Source organism: Melanerpes formicivorus, unplaced genomic scaffold, assembly GCF_026170545.1.
Source record: "Melanerpes formicivorus ecotype bairdi unplaced genomic scaffold, bMelFor1.0.p_v2 SCAF_88, whole genome shotgun sequence".
Classification (NCBI taxonomy): Eukaryota; Metazoa; Chordata; class Aves; order Piciformes; family Picidae; genus Melanerpes; species Melanerpes formicivorus.
In genome coordinates, this window is record NW_027142440.1 from 2152108 (window position 1) to 2168821 (window position 16714).

General features: G+C 62.8%; 1 protein-coding gene across 1 annotated transcript in view; it reads right to left on the reverse strand.

Annotated features, from left to right (window-relative positions):
* The window catches only part of DTX2 (deltex E3 ubiquitin ligase 2), a 28434-nt gene extending 12891 nt beyond the window's left edge, over positions 1 to 15543 (reverse strand). The window contains exons 1-2 of the mRNA XM_068165348.1: positions 14999 to 15543; positions 7327 to 7385 (exon numbers count right to left, since the gene is read on the reverse strand). Coding sequence (XP_068021449.1) covers positions 7327 to 7385; positions 14999 to 15543 — 604 coding nt within the window. The remainder of the gene's footprint in view (positions 1 to 7326; positions 7386 to 14998) is intronic.
* Between the last annotated feature and the right edge of the window lie 1171 nt (positions 15544 to 16714).

A 16714-nucleotide genomic window follows, 5' to 3' on the forward strand; every position in this document is an offset into this window, starting at 1 on the left:
CAAACCAAACCCTCCTGGGATCCGACGGAGGACAACGGCCGGGCGAGAGGGGAGGGAGAGGAGGAGAGAGGGTGGAGGGAGAGGGTGGAAGCAGGGGGTGGGGGAGGGGGGCACAGAGCTCCCTGCAGGGGCAGGTTAGAATCTGAAGGCAGCCCAGCAGGCCAGAGGCAGCTGCCCAGCTCTCAGCAGCAGGGCAGCAGGCTGAGGCCGACCCCAGCTGCAGGCAGGAGCTCAGCGCACGGCGCCAGGCAGTGCCCAGCGCCCCCCCTGCCAGCCCTGGCACCCAGGAGCTGCCTGCTTGAGCTCTGCAGCTTGCCAGCAGCCCTTGCTGCAGCAGCTGGGGGGCTGCAGGCCCTCTGCAGCTCGGTTGGGCTTGCAGCTGGGCTGGGGGAGGCTGAGCTGCTCTGCCAGGGCAGCGCTGCCTGAGCTGTGGGGCTGGGAGGGGCTCAGGGGGGGAGGGAAAGCAAAGTCACCTGAGAAGGACTTTCCCCTCTCACCCTGAGGTGGTTCTGCCTAGCACTCTGCTCAGCCAAGCAGCAGGCACTGGGGCCAGTCCTCTGTCCAGCTCTGGGCTCCTCAGCTCAAGAAGGGCACTGAGAGACAGTGAGCCCAGGGAAGGGCAACAAAGCTGGGGAGGGGTCTGGGGCACAGCCCTGTGAGGAGAGGCTGAGGGAGCTGGGGTTGCTTAGCCTGGAGAGGAGGAGACTCAGGGGAGACCTTGCTCTCTCCAACTCCCTGAAGGGAGGTTGGAGCCAGATGGGGGTTGGGCTCTTCTCCCAGGTAAGCAGCACCAGAACAAGAGGACACAGTCTCAAGCTGTGCCAGGGGAGGTTCAGGCTGGAGGGGAGGAAGAAATTCTTCCCAGCAAGAGAGATTGGCCCTTGGGCTGTGCTGCCCAGGGAGGTGGTGGAGTCCCCATCCCTGGAGGTGTTCAGGAAGGGACTGGATGTGGCACTGGGAGCCATGGGTTAGCTGTCAGGAGGTGTTGGGTGACAGCTTGGACTTGATCCCTGAGGTCTTTTCCAACCTGGTTGATTGAGTCTATGGTTGGCACCTGCCTGGGCTCCAGGCTCTGCAGGCATGGAGGCTGCTGAAGGGCAGTGGCCTCCCCCACAGCCCTGACCTTGGGGGTGTGAAGGATGAGGGATATCAGCCCCAGGCTCCTTCTCAGCCAACCCAAAGCTCCTCCTTAGCCACCCAAAGCTTACCCCCTAGCCAGGCTCCTTCTCAGCCCCTCAAAGCTTCTGGCCCAGCCACCCACCCCCCAAAGTCCCTCCTCAGCCTCCCAAAGCTCCCTCTCAGCCCCCCCGAATGCTCCCCTGCAAAGCTCTCCCTCAGCCCCCCCCATAAGCTCCCTGCCCCCAAAGCTCGCCCCAAAGCCCCTCCTCAGCCCCCCAAAAGCTCTCCCAAGCCCCTCCTCAGCCCCCCAAAACCCCAGCCCAGCTGCTCACCCCCAAAGCTCCTCCAAAGCTCCCCCCCAGTTACTCAACCTCCAAAGCTCCCCCCCAGCTGCTTGCCTCCCTAGCTCCCCCTCATCCCCTCACCCCCCACAGTCTCCCCTCACCTCCCTTGCCCCCTCAGCTGCTCCCCCCCCAAAACCTCCCCCCCCAAAACCTCCCCCTCCAGCCCCTTGCCCCCAGAGCTTCGCCTTCCACCCAGCCTGCAGTGCCCCCCAGGCCCCAGCTGCACCTTCACTGCCCCTAAGCAGGGCAGCAGTGCCAGGCTGGCTGGCTGGGGGCTGGAGCTGCCCCTCCAAAGCAGCTGCCCCCTGCTCACCCCCCAGCATCTCCTCCCTGCTCACCCCCAGGCCGGGAGGCAGCTCAGCTCCAGCCCCCCTCCATCCCGGGCAGCTGTGTGCAGGGGATGCCCTGGGCTGGGGGCACTGCAGGGGACAGCCCTGCCCTGCAGGCCAGGGAGAGCTGCAGGGCTGCTGGCCTGAGGGGCTGCCTGCTGCTTCCCAGCCACAGCCACCCCCCCCCCAGGCAGCAGCCTGCTGCTGGGCTGTCCTGCTCAGCACCTCTGCCTCAGCCCTTCCCAGCTGGGGCAGCCAGCAGCAGCACTGAGCCAGGCTGCCCACAGCTGCAGGCACCCCCAGAGCCAGCAGCACCCCCAAACCTTGCTTCTGACCATGCAACCCCCACAGCTTGGGCTGGGAAAGGCCTCTGAGAGCCATCCAGGCCAACAGCAACCCAGCACCAGGGATCTGGAGGTGCTGGAAGGTGTCCAGAGCAGGGCCAGGAGGATGAGCAGAGGGCTGGAGCTGCTCTCCTGTGAGGACAGACTGAGGGAGTTGGGGCTGTTCAGTCTGGAGAAGAGAAGGCTCCCAGGTGACCTCATTGTGGCCTTCCAGGATCTGAAGGGGGCTACAGGAAGGCTGGGGAGGGACTGCTCAGGATCTCAGGGAGTGATAGGACTAGGGGGAATGGAATGAAGCTGGAGGTGGGGAGATTGAGGCTGGAGGGGAGGAGGAAGTTCTTCCCCATGAGAGTGGTGAAGCCCTGGAATGGGTTGTCCAGGGAGGTGGTTGAGGCCCCAGCCCTGGAGGTGTTTAAGGCCAGGCTGGCTGAGGCTGTGGCCAGGCTGACCTAGTGTGGGGTGTCCCTGCCCATGGCAGGGGGGTTGGGACTGGCTGATCCTTGTGGTGCCTTCCAACCCTGACTGATGCTATGATACTGTGACACCACCCCAAGGGCCTTGAACCCCTCCAGGCATGGGCACTCCACCACCTCCCTGGGCAGCCTGGGCCAGTCCCTGACCACTCTGGCAGCAACAAAGCTTTTCCTCCTCTCCAACCTATCCCTCCCATGAGGCAACCTGAGGCCATTTCTTCTCCTCCTGTCACTTGGAACTTAAGAGGCCTCTGAGCTCAGCCAGCCCAAGCACTCCCCCAGAGCTCACAGCCACACCACTGCTGCTCAGCCACTGCACCACAGCCCTCAGCACCACATCCAGGTGGCTTTGAAACCCCTCCAGGGATGGGGACTCCCCCAGCTCCCTGGGCAGCCTGGGCCAGGGCCTGAGAGCCCTTGCTGGGAAGAAATGATTCCTAATGTCCAACCTGAACCTCCCCTGGTGCAGCCTGAGGCTGCTACCCCCTGGCTGCCACTTGTTCCATGTCAGAGCCCAGCCCCCCCCTGGCTCCAGCCTCCTCTCAGGGAGCTGCAGAGAGCAATGAGGTCTCCCTCAGCCTCCTCCCCTCCAGGCTCAACACCCCCAGCTCCCTCAGCTGCTCCTCCCCAGCAAAGGCTGAGTGCTTCCAGAATCACACAGCTGTTGGCTTGGAAAACCTCTCCAAGCTCATCCAGTCCAACATCAGCTCAGCACCACCATGGCCACTAAACCCTGGCCCCAGGGGCCATGGCCACAGGTTCCTTGAACCCCTCCAGGCATGGGGACTCCACCACCTCCCTGGGCAGCCTCTGCTAGTCCCTGACCACTCTGGCACCAAAGAAATATTTCCTCATCTCCAAGCCTCCCCTGGCACAATTTCAGGCCAGTTCCTCTCCTCCTAGCATCTGATCCCTGGGAGCAGAGCCCAGCCCCCATCTGGCTGCAGCCTCCTCTCAGGGAGCTGCAGAGAGCAATGAGGTCTCCCTCAGCCTCCTCTGCTCCAGGCTCAACACCCCCAGCTCCCTCAGCTGCTCCTCCCCAGCCCTGCTCTCCAGACCCTTCCTCAGCTTTGTTGCCCTGCTCCAGCCTCTCAATGTCCTTCTTGCAGTGAGGAGCCCAAACCTGACCCCAGGACTCAAGGGGTGGCCTCAGCAGTGCTCAGCACAGGGACACCATCCCTGCCACAGGCAGGGCCAATCCCCAGGTGCTCAGCTCACCACCACCAAGGTCCAGCTCTTCCCTCAGCCCTCTGCCTGCCCCAGCTGCTCCTGCAGCTCACCCACAGGACACAGAGGTTCAGCTTCCCCTGCTTCAAACCAGAGGCAAAGCAGCTGAGAGGCTCCCCGGGGGCGGCGGGGACTGAAGGTGCCCCGGAGACTTTCTAAGCACCTTTCCAAGAGGCACCTTGGGATGAAGATCAAAAGCTCCCTGGAGGCCTCTGGACAAGCTTCCAAAAAACAGCTTGGGAGGGAGAGCAAAGACTCCCTGGGGAGTCCTCATCCAGCCTGGCCCTGAACACCTCCAGGCAGGGCACAGCCACAGCCTCCCTGGGCAGCCTGTGCCAGGCCCTCCCCAGCCTCACTGCAAAGAATTCCTTCCTCATCTCCACTCTCAGTCTCTCCTCTCCCAGCTCAAAGCCATTGTTCCTCTCCCTGGCACTCCCAGCCCTTGCCCAAAGTCCCTCCCCAGCTCTCCTGGAGCCCTTCAGCTACTGGAAGGTTGCTCTGAGGTCTCCCTGGAGCCTTCTCTTCTCCAGGCTGCACAGCCCCAACTCTCCCAGCCTGGCCCCACAGGGGAGGTTCTGCAGCCTCTGATCATCTCTGTGGCCTCCTCTGGAGCCTCTCTCCAGCAGCTCCAGGTCCTTCTTGTGCTGCAGTGCTGCAGGTGGGGGCTGAGCAGAGCAGAGCAGAGGGCAGAATCCCCTCCCTGTGCTGCTGCTCTCCCTGCTCTGGCTGCAGCTCAGCACTCAGCTGGCTCTGGGCTGCCAGGGACCACTGCTGGCTCCTGGGCAGTTTGTCACCACCTGACCCCCCCAGGCCCTTCTCCTCCAGGCTGCTCTGGAGCCACTCCTCACCCAGCCTGGATTTGTGCTGGGGATTGCCCTGAGCCAGGAGCAGGACCTTGCCCTTGGCCTTGCTGAGCTTCAGGAGGTTGTCATGGGCTGAACTCTGCAGCCTGTCAGGGTGCCCCTGGATGGATCCTTCCCACCACACCTCACAGCTTGGGGTCCTCTGCAGCCTTGCTGTGGGTGCCTGGATCCCAGGTCCTGTGTCACTCACAAGGGGGCTAGAGGCAGGGCCCAGGGGCAGGGCTGAGGCTCTCATTCCCATTCCCATTTGTCCCTCCTGGGCTCAGCAAGCTCTGCAGCTGCTGTGGCCTTCTTCCTACCCTCTCTTGGGCTGCAGATGTGCTGAGCAGCTGGAGCTCAGGAGGGGTGGGATGCATGCTCCTCAGCCCTGGAGACTCCAGGGAGATCCCCAATTGTGCTGGGGGCCCCAGAGCTGGAGGCAGTGCTGCAGGTGGGGGCTGAGCAGAGCAGAGCAGAGGGACAGAATCCTCTCCCTGTGCTGGGGGCCCCAGAGCTGGAGGCAGTGCTGCAGGTGGGGGCTGAGCAGAGCAGAGCAGAGGGGCAGAATCCCCTCTGAGGTCTTTCCAGAGCCTAGCAGCAAGCAGTCAGAGTTGCTGCAGGCTGCCAGGGGACACCAGGGATAGCCTTCAGGCAGGGCTCACTTGGCCACAGAGATGTGCAAGGCAGAGCTTTGGGGATGGTGCTAACAGCTGATGCCTGCCAGCTCCCACCCTGGGGGGCTCTCCTAGGCAGGCTGGAGCCTGACCCTTGGGACAGTCTAGGACAGGCCACACACCATCACCTCTCCTGGAACAAGGTGCTCAGGGCCAGAATGTTTAAGACCAGGCTGGATGAGGCTCTGGCCAGGCTGATCTAGTGTGGGGTGTCCCTGCCCATGGCAGGGGGGTTGGAACTAGATGATCCTTGTGGTCCCTTCCAACCCTGAATGAAACTATGAAACTATGAAACTATAAGAATGGAATGCTCTGCACTTGCTGAGGAGCACAGCTGGGTCCCCAGGGAGCTAAGAACCTCAGCAGACCATGCATGGAGAAGAGCCATAGGAAGCCATGGGCTAGCAGGGGGCCTGCAGTGGCCACAGAAAACCCCAACCACCAGATCCTTCCCCATCCCAGCTTACCACATCAGCACAGAGTCATTCAAGCTGCAGGAGCCCTCTGAGATCAGCTCCAACCCTTCCACCCAGCACCTCCACCACCACCAAACCCTGGCCCCAGGAGCCACCTCCACTCATTTCTGGAGCACCTCCACTGGTGCTGACTCCACCACCTCCCTGGGCAGCCTCTGCCAGGCCCTGACCACCCCTGCAGCCAAGAAAGGTTTCCTCACCTCCAACCTAAGCCTCCCCTGCTGCAGCCTGAGGCCATTTCCTCTCCTCCTGTTGCTCCTTGGGAGAAGAGGCCCACCCCAGCCTCACCCCAGCCTCCTCTCAGGGAGCTGCACAGAGCAGTGAGGTCTCCCTCAGCCTCCTCCTCTCCAGGCTCACCAAGCCCAGCTCCCTCAGCCCCTCCTCCAGCCATGCTCTTCAAACCCCTCAGCAGCTTCAGTGCCCTCCTCTGCACCCACCCCAGCACCAGGATGGTTGTGATGAGACTTTGAGCCCAGTGCTGGCACCAAGCTCTGGGCACAGCACCCAGACCTACCCCCCAGGCACCCCCAGACTCCTGGCTGGTGCTGGCAGAGCCCAAACAGAGCAGGAGCACTGCCTGGAGTTGGCCTAGAAAGGCTTTGCCACGAGCTGCTGGTTCCAAGGCAATGCCACTGGTGCCCAACAGCAAACCTGCTCTGGAAAAGAGCTCTGCCCATGGGCATCTGACCTCCCCCCAGCTGCATCTGGTGAGCACTGGTGGGTTTGGAGGACAACCAACCAACCAACCAACCCCTGCTCTGCTGCCACAGCAGACAGTGTCTGATGCCACTTCTGACCCCCCCCAGACAAAGCTGAGCTCAAAGTGAGGAAGCCCCTCTGGAAGGGCTCAGGTGGAAGCCAGGCTCCACCTCACACTGCTCCTCTGCCCTGGTGCTAGAAACAGGAGCAGGCAGCAGCTGGTGCTGAGCTGGGCCCAGGAGCTGCCCCCTGCTACCTGCTCAGCCACAGCCACACAAGGTCACAGCAGGGCTTGGGGTGGAAGGGAGCTTAAAGCTCAGCCAGCTCCAAGCCCTGGGCTCCCTCCCACCAGCCCAGGGTGCTCAGGGCCTCATCCAGCCTGGCCCTGAACACCTCCAGGCAGGAGGCAGCCACAGCCTCCCTGGCAGCCTGTGCCAGAGTCTGCCCAGCTTCAGATGAAGCCCAAGGTGAACACCCAACCCTCAAGGTGCTGAGCAGCCTGGAGGTCTCCCTGCCCAGGGCAGAAGGGTTGGAACTGGAGGAGCTTTAAGACCTCTTCCAACCCAAAGCACTCTGTGGCTCCATGAGGCAAAGCCAGGAGCAGCCCAGCTGAGAGGAGCAGTGCCTAAGGTCTGAGCAGCCTCTCCTCCCCCAGCTTCACCTCCTTGGCCTGGCTGAAAGGGGCTCTGGAACTGAGCCTCCAAATGGCAGCAGCATTCCAGCCCCTCCCAGAGGGCAGCTCAGGGGCACAGAGCAGAGCCCCTTGCCCACCCAACCCAGGACACAGCCAGAGCCTTACCTGCCAGGGCCTGGGTCACCTTGCTGGGCTTGGACATCTTGACTGGCAGGGTGGGGAGGCTGGAGAGGGAGAGAGAAAGAGAAGCTGAGCAGCACACCTCAGGGGCTGAGAAAGCAGGGACAGGGCCCTGGATATCGATCAGCAGGGATCAATTGCTCAGATGAGCCCCATCTGGGACCCCCTCATCCACCCCCACCCCCCCCCTGCCCACAGCCTCAGCAGCTGCAGGCTGCATGTGAGGAGCCCAGGCCCTGCCAGAGCTCTCCAGGCACAGAACCAAAGAATCAACCAGGTTGGAGAAGACCTCAGAGATCAGCAGGTCCAAGCTGTCACCCAACACCTCCTGACAACTCAACCATGGCTCCAAGTGCCACATCCAATCCCCTCCAGGGCTGGGGACTCCACCACTTCCCTGGGCAGCACATCCCAATGGCCAACAACTCTCTCAGTGAAGAACTTTCTCCTCCCCTCCAGCCTGAACCTCCCCTGGCACAGCTTGAGACTGTGTCCTCAGTCATGAATGGTGGACTGGGCTGGGTTGGAATTAACCTCTCAAGCTCACCCAGCCCAACCCCTGCCCCTGCAGCCCCCCAGGGCCATCCCCAACCCCAGCAGGCTGCTCACAGCCCCACACAACCTGCCCTGCACTGCTGCCAGCCATGGGGCAGCTCTCTGGGCAGCCTGGGCCAGGCTCTCCCCACCCTCAGCACCAAACATTTCTCCTCCTCTCCACTCTCCAGCTCCCTCTTGCAGTTCAAACCATCCCCCCTTGGCCTGGCCCTGCTCAGCAGTCTGTCCCCAGCTCTCTGATCTCCCCTTGAGGCACTGCAAGGCCACCAGAAGCTCTCCCTGCAGCCTTCTCCTCTGCAGGCTGCCCAAGCCCAGCTCTCTCAGCCTGGCTCCCAGCAGAGGGCTTCCAGCCCTGCCAGCACTGCTGTGGCCTCCTCTGGCCCTGCTCCCCCAGCTCCCTGCCTGTGCTGAGGGCTCCAGAGCTGCTCCAGCCCTGCAGGTGCTGGAGGCACCCAGGGTCTCCCTGGTGGCCTCAGATTCCTGGGCAGGAGATTGTCTGCTTGGAGAGCCACAGGCAGGACCAGCACAGCAGCCCCAGTGGTGCTGAGCATGAGCAGGGACAGAGGGAGCCAGTCCAGCTCTCAGCTCCCCCCATGAGCAGGGACAGAGGGAGCCAGTCCAGCTCTCAGCTCCCCCCATGAGCAGGGACAGAGGGAGCCAGTCCAGCTCTCAGCTCCCCCCATGAGCAGGGACAGAGGGAGCCAGTCCAGCTCTCAGCTCTCCCCATGAGCAGGGACAGAGGGAGCCAGTCCAGCTCTCAGCTCCCCCCATGAGCAGGGACAGAGGGAGCCAGTCCAGCTCTCAGCTCCCCCCATGAGCAGGGGCCAGGGCTGGCAGCTGGGGCAGGCAGTGGGCACAGGGCAGCACTGGGAGGACTCTGGTGGCCAAGGGGTGGGAGCAGCACTGCTGTGGCCTCCTCTGGCCCTGCTCCCCCAGGTCTGACAGCCTGGCCAGGCAGGACCAGCTCTTGCAGCCCTCTGAAGAGCTCTCCAGAGCGCAGAGCTCTCCCTCCCCTCTTCTTCAGGCTGTTTCCCCTCCCCTGCCCCAGTTTTGCAGCACCTGCCAGTGACACAAGAGATCTCTGGCCACAGCCCAAGCCAACCCCCCCAGCTGGGGTGGAATCCCCCCCCTCAGTTTCCAAAGGCTCTGAAGCAGCTGGGGTGCTTCCCTGGCTGCTCTTCATGGCCTTCCCTTCCTGGTTTGGGTCTTTGCTCACAGCTCTTTCTCAGCTGTTTCCCCTCTCTGTCTCATCCCACTGCTGTGCTCCTGCTGCTGTGACCTCCAGCAGGGGATGGCCACAGGCAGGGCAGCTCAGCCTCCAGCTCCAGCTGAGGCCCAGAGAGCCACAGAAGCATTGAGCTTGGAAGAGGCCTTTCAGATCCTGGAGTCCAGCCCTGAGCCCAGCACTGCTCAGGGCACCACCAGCCCCTGGCCCTCAGCACCACAGCTCTGCAACCCCTCCAGCATGGGGACTCCACCACCACTGCCCTGGGCAGCCTGAGCCAGGCCTGGACAGTCCTCAAGGGGAAGAAATTGTTCCTCATGGCCAACCTAACCCTCCCCTGGGGCAACTTGAGGCTGTTTCCTCTTGCCCTGTCACCTGGGAGCAGAGCCCAGCCCCCACCTGGCTGCAGCCTCCTCTCAGGGAGCTGCAGAGAGCAATGAGGTCTCCCTCAGCCTCCTCTGCTCCAGGCTCAACACCCCCAGCTCCCTCAGCTGCTCCTCCCCAGCCCTGCTCTCCAGACCCTTCCCCACCTTCATTGCCCTTCTCTGGCCCTGCTCCAGCCTCTCAATGTCCTTCTTGCAGTGAGGGGAACAAAACTGAGCCCAGGACTCAAGGGATGGCCTCATAACAGGGACACCATCCCTGCCCTGCTCCTGCTGGTGACCTTCTTGGCCACCTGGGCACCCCCTGGGCTCACCCCCAGCTGCTCTCAGCCAGCCTCCTCTCCTCCAGGCTCAACACCCCCAGCTGCTCCTCCCCAGCCCTGCTCTCCAGACCCTTCCTCAGCTCTGTTGCCCTTCTCCAGACCTCCTCCAGCCTCCCAATGTCCTTCTTGGGGTGAGGAGCCCAGAACTGAACCCAGGTGCAAATGAAAAGGAGCTTGAGAGACCTGCTCCCAAGGATCAGAGAGGCTTTGGACCTCCTCTGCTCCCACCTCCAACTGAGCAGCCAAGAAGACCACAGAGTGCCTGGGCACCCCCCTGCCCCCAGCTCTGTGCCCCTGCATGTCTCTGGGGCTGAGGAGCCCCAGGAAGCCTCCTCGAGGGCTTGCAGCTCCCTGGGGGAGGTGGAAACACAATAGAGGCCAAAGCTGAAGCTGCTGCTCTGCCAGGAGAGCAGGAGGGGAGCAGGGATCCCACCCCCCCCAGGGTCACTGCTCCTGAGGGTGAAGAAAGCAAACACAGAGCTGCTGTGGGGAACCTGGAGCAGGCCAGCAGAGAAATGCTGCACTCTTCTTTCCTGCAATAGAAAGGAGCTGGGAGTGCTGGGGGACAACAAGGTCCCCAGGAGGCAGCAATGTGGCCAAGGAGGCCAATGGGGTCCTGGGGGGCATGGAGAAGAGTGTGGCCAGCAGGGCAAGGGAGGTTCTCCTCCCCCTCTGTTCTGCCCTCCTGAGGACACATCTGGAGTGCTGGGTCCAGGTCTGGGCTCCCCAGTTGAGGAGAGACAGAGAACTGCTGGAGAGAGTCCAGGGGAGGCTGCAGAGCTGCTGAGGGGCCTGGAGCAGCTCTGGGAGGAGCAAAGGCTGAGAGCCCTGGGGCTGAGAGCCTGCAGAAGAGCAGCCCCAGAGGGCAGCTGAGCAATGCTCAGCAAGAGCTGAAGGAGCTGTGGGGGGCAAGAGGCTGGGGCCAGGCTCTGCTGAGTGGTGGCCAGGGCCAGAGCAAGGGGCAGCAAGGGGCAGAGAGTGGAGGCCAGGAGGTTGGATGTGGAGAGGAGGAGAAAGTTGTTTGGTGTGAGGGTGCTGGAGGCCTGGAGCAGGCTGCCCAGAGAGGTTGTGGAGTGTCCTTGTGTGGAGAGCTTCCAACCCCCTTGGGCATTGTGGTGCTGGGCAAGCTGCTGTGGGTGCCCTGCTGGAGCAGGGCTTGGCCTGGATGATCTCCAGAGGTCCCTTCCATCCTCTCCCTGCTGGGATGCTGTGACCACCCAGCTCCTGCAGCTCAGAGCTGAGCTCCAACTGCCAGAAGGTCTCCAAAGCTGAGGGAGGGGCTGGAGGATGCTGCAGTTCACTCAGTTCCTTCAGGAAACACAGCTACAGACATCTCTGCTGTGGGGCCAAGGCAAAGCTGCACCTCTGGAGAAGACCTCTGGAGCTGTAGCTCACCCTGGAGAGCTGCCTGGCTCCTGTGGGGCTGTCCCCTACAGCCAGGCCCAGCCCTCACTCCAGGCTGGCAGCAGCAGCTGCACTGCTGGGCTTGTGCCAGGGGAGGGTCAGGTTGGAGATGAGGGCAAACTTCTTCCCAGGCAAGGTCACCACAGCCTGGCCTGGAGCAGGGCAGGGAGGGTGTCCCTGTGCTGAGCACTGCTGAGGCCACCCCTTGAGACCTGGGGTCAGGTTTGGGTCCTCACTGCAAGAAGGACATTGAGAGGCTGGAGCAGGGCCAGAGAAGGGCAACCAAGCTGGGGAAAGGTCTGGAGAGCAGGGCTGGGGAGGAGCAGCTGAGGGAGCTGGGGGTGTTGAGCCTGGAGGAGAGGAGGCTGAGGGAGACCTCATTGCTCTCTGCAGCTCCCTGAAAGGAGTCTGCAGCCAGGTGGGGGCTGGGCTCTGCTCCCTAGGAACAAGTGACAGGGCAAGAGATGGCCTCAAGCTGTGCCAGGGGAGGTTCAGGATGGACATTAGGAATCATTTCTTCCCCTAAAGGGTTCCCAGGCCCTGGCCCAAGCTGCCCACGGATCTGGGGGAGTCCCCATCCCTGGAGGGGTTTCAAAGCCACCTGGATGTGGTGCTGAGGACTGTGGTGCAGTGGCAGTGCTGTGGCTGTGAGCTCTGGGGGAGTGCTTGGGCTGGCTGAGCTCAGAGGTCTCTGCCAGCCTCAGCAGTGTATGGTTTATGATTTGGTGGCACTGGAGGTGATGGAATACATTCCCAGCTTGTGTGGCTGCTGGGGTGAGGAGAAAGCACAGGGAATCCAACAAGGCCAAGGGCAGAGTGTGGCATCTGGGGGAGAACAACCCCAGGGAGCAGCAGGGGCTGGGGGAGAACAACCCCAGGGAGCAGCAGGGGCTGGGGGAGAACAACCCCAGGGAGCAGCAGGGGCTGGGGGAGAGAACAACCCCAGGGAGCAGCAGGGGCTGGGGGAGAACAACCCCAGGGAGCAGCAGGGGCTGGGGGAGAACAACCCCAGGGAGCAGCAAGGGCTGGGGGAGAACAACCCCAGGGAGCAGCAGGGGCTGGGGGAGAACAACCCCAGGGAGCAGCAGGGGCTGGGGGAGAACAACCCCAGGGAGCAGCAGGGGCTGGGGGAGAGAACAACCCCAGGGAGCAGCAGGGGCTGGGGGAGAGAACAACCCCAGGGAGCAGCAAGGGCTGGGGGAGAACAACCCCAGGGAGCAGCAGGGGCTGGGGCAGAACAACCCCAGGGAGCAGCAGGGGCTGGGGGAGAACAACCCCAGGGAGCAGCAGGGGCTGGGGGAGAACAACCCCAGGCTGGAGGCTGTTGGAGAACAGCTCTGAGGAAGTGGACCTGGGGCTCCTGGTTGGCAGAAGGATGTCCCTGAGCCAGCAATGTGCCCTGTGGCCAAGGCTGGCATCCTGGGGTGTAAGAGAAGGGCTGTGGTGAGTAGGCCAAGGGAGGCTCTCCTGCTCCTCTACTGTGCCCTGCTGAAGCCACATCTGGAATACTGTGTCCAGCTCTGGGCCCCTCAGGTCAAGGAGGACCTCACAGGTCCAGCACAGAGCCTCAGAGGTGCTGCAGGCAGTGGAACATCTGCTTGGGAGGCCAGGCTGAGGGAGCTGGGGCTTGGAGCAGGGCAGCCACAGAAGCCTCCTTGCTCAGTGCTGAAGAAAGGGCAGAACTGGAGCAGGGAGTGGAGAGCACAGGGACAGCCTGCAGCCCCGAGAGCTGCTCCCTCAACCCAGCCCTCACCTGCTGGAGGCTTTAACCAAGCTGCTGAGGGCAGCCCCAGCCACAACAGTGCCCTCCCCAGGGCCCTAGCTGGGCACCTCCAGCTGTTCTCCTGGCTGACCTTCTCCTGCCAGCTGGCATCACCTGGGTGATGGAAGGAGACTCCACCTTTGGCAGGCTGTGCCACCCCTGTGTGAGCAGCTCTGCTCTGCCCCCCCAGAGCCTCAGCAGCCCCAGACAGGCCTGGGGGGCACCTGCTGCAGCATCTCCTTCTTCCTTTTTCACCTCCTCAGCGTGAAAGTCACTTTGCTGAGGCTCTGGGGGAGGATAAGGGCTCCAGGCAGCCCTCAGTGGCTCCTGAGGGTAGGGGAATGGGGCAGGAGAAGGCCAGAGCCTGGTTTTCAGCCCCAGCCAAAGGTGAGTGGGGCAGGGAAGTGCTGCAGGGGGTGGAGATGTCAGGAGAAAGCATCAAGCACAGAGAAGACAGCAGAGAAAGACTGTGAGAAAGAGGAAGAGGATGTGGGAAGGTGTTTCACTCAGATGACCCCCAGGAAGGGGAAGAGCCCTGACAGGGTGCTGAGGAAAACACCTCCAGATTCACCTCCTGGCTTGGAACAGAAAGCAGCTTCAAAGGGCACCTGCAGCCCCAGCTCCTCCTCTCATTAGCTGAAGGCTGCTTTCAACACCCTCCTGGATCTCTTCTCTCCCTGCTCAGTCAGGCAGCCTGGGCAGGTAAATCAGCTCTGGCAAGTTCTCCTGCAGCTGCTCACACTCTGCTTCAGCACTTGGCCCATCTGTGGGGCCCAGCAAACACTGCCCAGGACACCTCCCAAACACAGGGAGCAGGCAGAGAGCCCTTCACACAACCCCAGCACCGAGGGGCTGACCTCTGGAGCTCATCCAACCCAACTCCTGCTCCAGCAGGGCACCCACAGCAGCTTGCCCAGGAGGGGTTGGCAGCTCTCCACACAAGGACACTCCACCACCTCTCTGGTGGAATGGGTTGGGTTGGAAGGGAGCTCTGTGGAGATCATCCAGTTCCAACCCCCCTGCCATGGGCAGGGACACCTCCCACCAGCCCAGGCTGCTCAAGGCCTCATCCAGCCTGGCCTGGAGCACTTTCCAAGCTGAGGTGTCCACAGCTGCTGTGGGCAGCCTGTCTCAGTGTCTCACCACCCTCACAGGGGAGAGCTTCTTTCACCATGGCTGCAAGGCAAAGCCTGACTGAGAGAGACTCCTGGAGCTCATCAGCCTTGAAAGCAACAGGAAAAGGACTCTCAGGTGTGCTGAGCTTCCTGGCCTTGTGAATCCTTAAGCTCCTCAGCAGCTGTAGGAGGCTGCTGTGCTTTTGGCTGTGAACAAGGTTATCCCAGATCCCCAGCAGGGAGGGGCTGGAAGGGACCTCTGGAGATCAACCACTTCAAGTCCAGCTCCAGCAGGGCACCCACAGCAGCTTGCCCAGCAGCACACTGCCCAGGGGGGGTTGGAAGCTCTCCACACAAGGACACTCCACAACCTCTCTGGTAGAATGGTTTGGGTTGGAAGGGAGCTCTGGAGATCATCCAGAATCAATTAAATTCTATTCTATTCTATCCTATCCTATTCTACTCTACCCTACCCTATTCTATCCTCTCTTAATCCTCTCCTCATCCTCTCTCTTTTCCTCTCCTCATCCTCTCTCCTCTCATCCTCTCCTCTCCTCATCCTCTCTCCCTCTCATCTCCTCTCCTCTCCCTTCCTCTCCTCTCCTCTCCCTTCCTCTCCTCTCCTCATCCTCTCTCCCTCTCCTCTCCTCTCCCTTCCTCTCCTCTCCTCATCCTCTCTCCCTCTCCTCTCCTCATCCTCTCTCCCTCTCCTCTCCTCATCCTCTCTCCCTCTCCTCATCTTCTCTCCTCTCATCCTCTCCTCATCCTCTCCCTCTCCTCATCCTCTCTCCCCTCTCCCTTCCTCTCCTCTCCTCATCCTCTCTCTTCCCCTCCTCCTCCCCTCCCGCCCGGCCAGCAGCAGAGCCCCCGGGGCGGACGCGTCTGTGTACCTGACTCCGTTGGCCGCGGGCGGGGCGGTGCCGGCAGGGGCCGGCGGGGGCGGGGCGGCGGCGGCGTGGGCGGCGGCGGCGTGGGCGGCGGGGCGGGGCGCAGCCCTGGCGGCGGGCGGGGCGGGCTTGCTGTAGGGCAGGAAGGCGGGGCCGGCGGGGGCGGCGCCCGCGGCGTGGCGGGAGCGGGCGGGGATGGGCCCCGGCACGCCGCCCGCCCAGCACTGCTGGCAGGAGCAGCCCGGCCCCGCGGGCGGCGCCGCCAGGGGGGCGGCCGGCGGGTAGGGGGGGCCCGGGCGGCGCCGCACGCCCCGCCGGAACCCGGTGGCCTTGTTGGTCTGCACCTGAGCCCCCAGGTCCACCTCGTAGTCGTAGCCCAGGGGGCCCAGGTCCACCCGCGGGTGGCGGCCGGCGTGGGCGCGCTCCAGGCGGACGCAGAGGCTCATCTCGTAGGGGGACCAACCCCCCTCGTCGTTCTGCCACTCCCAGACGATGCCCTGCCCCGCCGCGGAGTCCCCGGGGAAGAGATGTCTGTGCACGGCCCTCATGGTCCCTGCGGGGAGAGCAGACAGGACGCGGGGTTAGGCAGGCTGGGAAACTCCTCAGGCACCCTCCAGCCCAACCTCTCGCCCAGCACCATCTGATCAGCCGGGGATGTGCGGCGTCTGCAGAGGAGAAGGCTCCCAGGAGACCTCACTGTGGCCTTCCAGGATCTGCAGGGGGCTGCAGGAAAGCTGGGGAGGGACTTCTGAGGGTGTCAGGGAGGGATAGGACTGGGGGGGATGGAGCAGAACTAGAAATGGGGAGATTGAGCTTGGCTGTGAGGAAGAAGTTGTTCCCCAGGAGGGTGGTGAGAGCCTGGCACAGGCTGCCCAGGGAGGTGGTGGAAGCCTCCTGCCTGGAGGTGTTTGCAGCCAGGCTGGAGGTGGCTGTGAGCAACCTGCTGTGGTGTGAGGTGTCCCTGGCCATGGCAGGGGGTTGGAGTTGGCTGAGCCTTGAGCTCCCTTCCAGCCCTGACAGTTCTGTGATCCTATGAAACCATGGCACCAAGTGCCTCATCCAGGCTGGTTTTGAGCACCTCCAGGGATGGTGACTCCACCACCTCCCTGGGCAGCACATCCCAGTGGCCAATCTCTCTGGGAAGAATTTCTTCCTCACATCCAGCCTGAAGCTCCCCTGACACAGCTTGAGACTGTGTCCTCTTGTTCTGCTGCTGGATGCCTGGGAGAAGAGCCCAACCCCCACCTGACTACAACCTCCCTTCAGGGAGTTGTAGAGAGGAGGCAAACAGAGCCAGTGGCACAGAGTCACAGCTGGGGTGGGGGGGGAAGGGTTTGGGTCATTCAGTCCAACCCCCTGCAGTCAGAACCCCAACCCCAGCAGGCTGCTCCCAGCCCCACACAACCTGCCCTGCACTGCTGCCAGCCATGGGGCAGCTCTCTGGGCAGCCTGGGCCAGGCTCTCCCCACCCTCAGCACCAAACATTTCTCCTCCTCTCCACTCTCCAGCTCCCTCTTGCAGTTCAAACCATCCCCCCTTGGCCTGGCCCTGCTCAGCAGTCTGTCCCCAGCTCTCTGATCTCCCCCTGAGGCACTGCAAGGCCACCAGAAGCTCTCCCTGGAGCCTTCTCCTCTGCAGGCTGCCCAAGCCCAGCTCTCAGCCTCACAGCCCTCAGAGCATTCTGTGAGCAGAGCATTAAAGCATTCTGGGGAACACTGT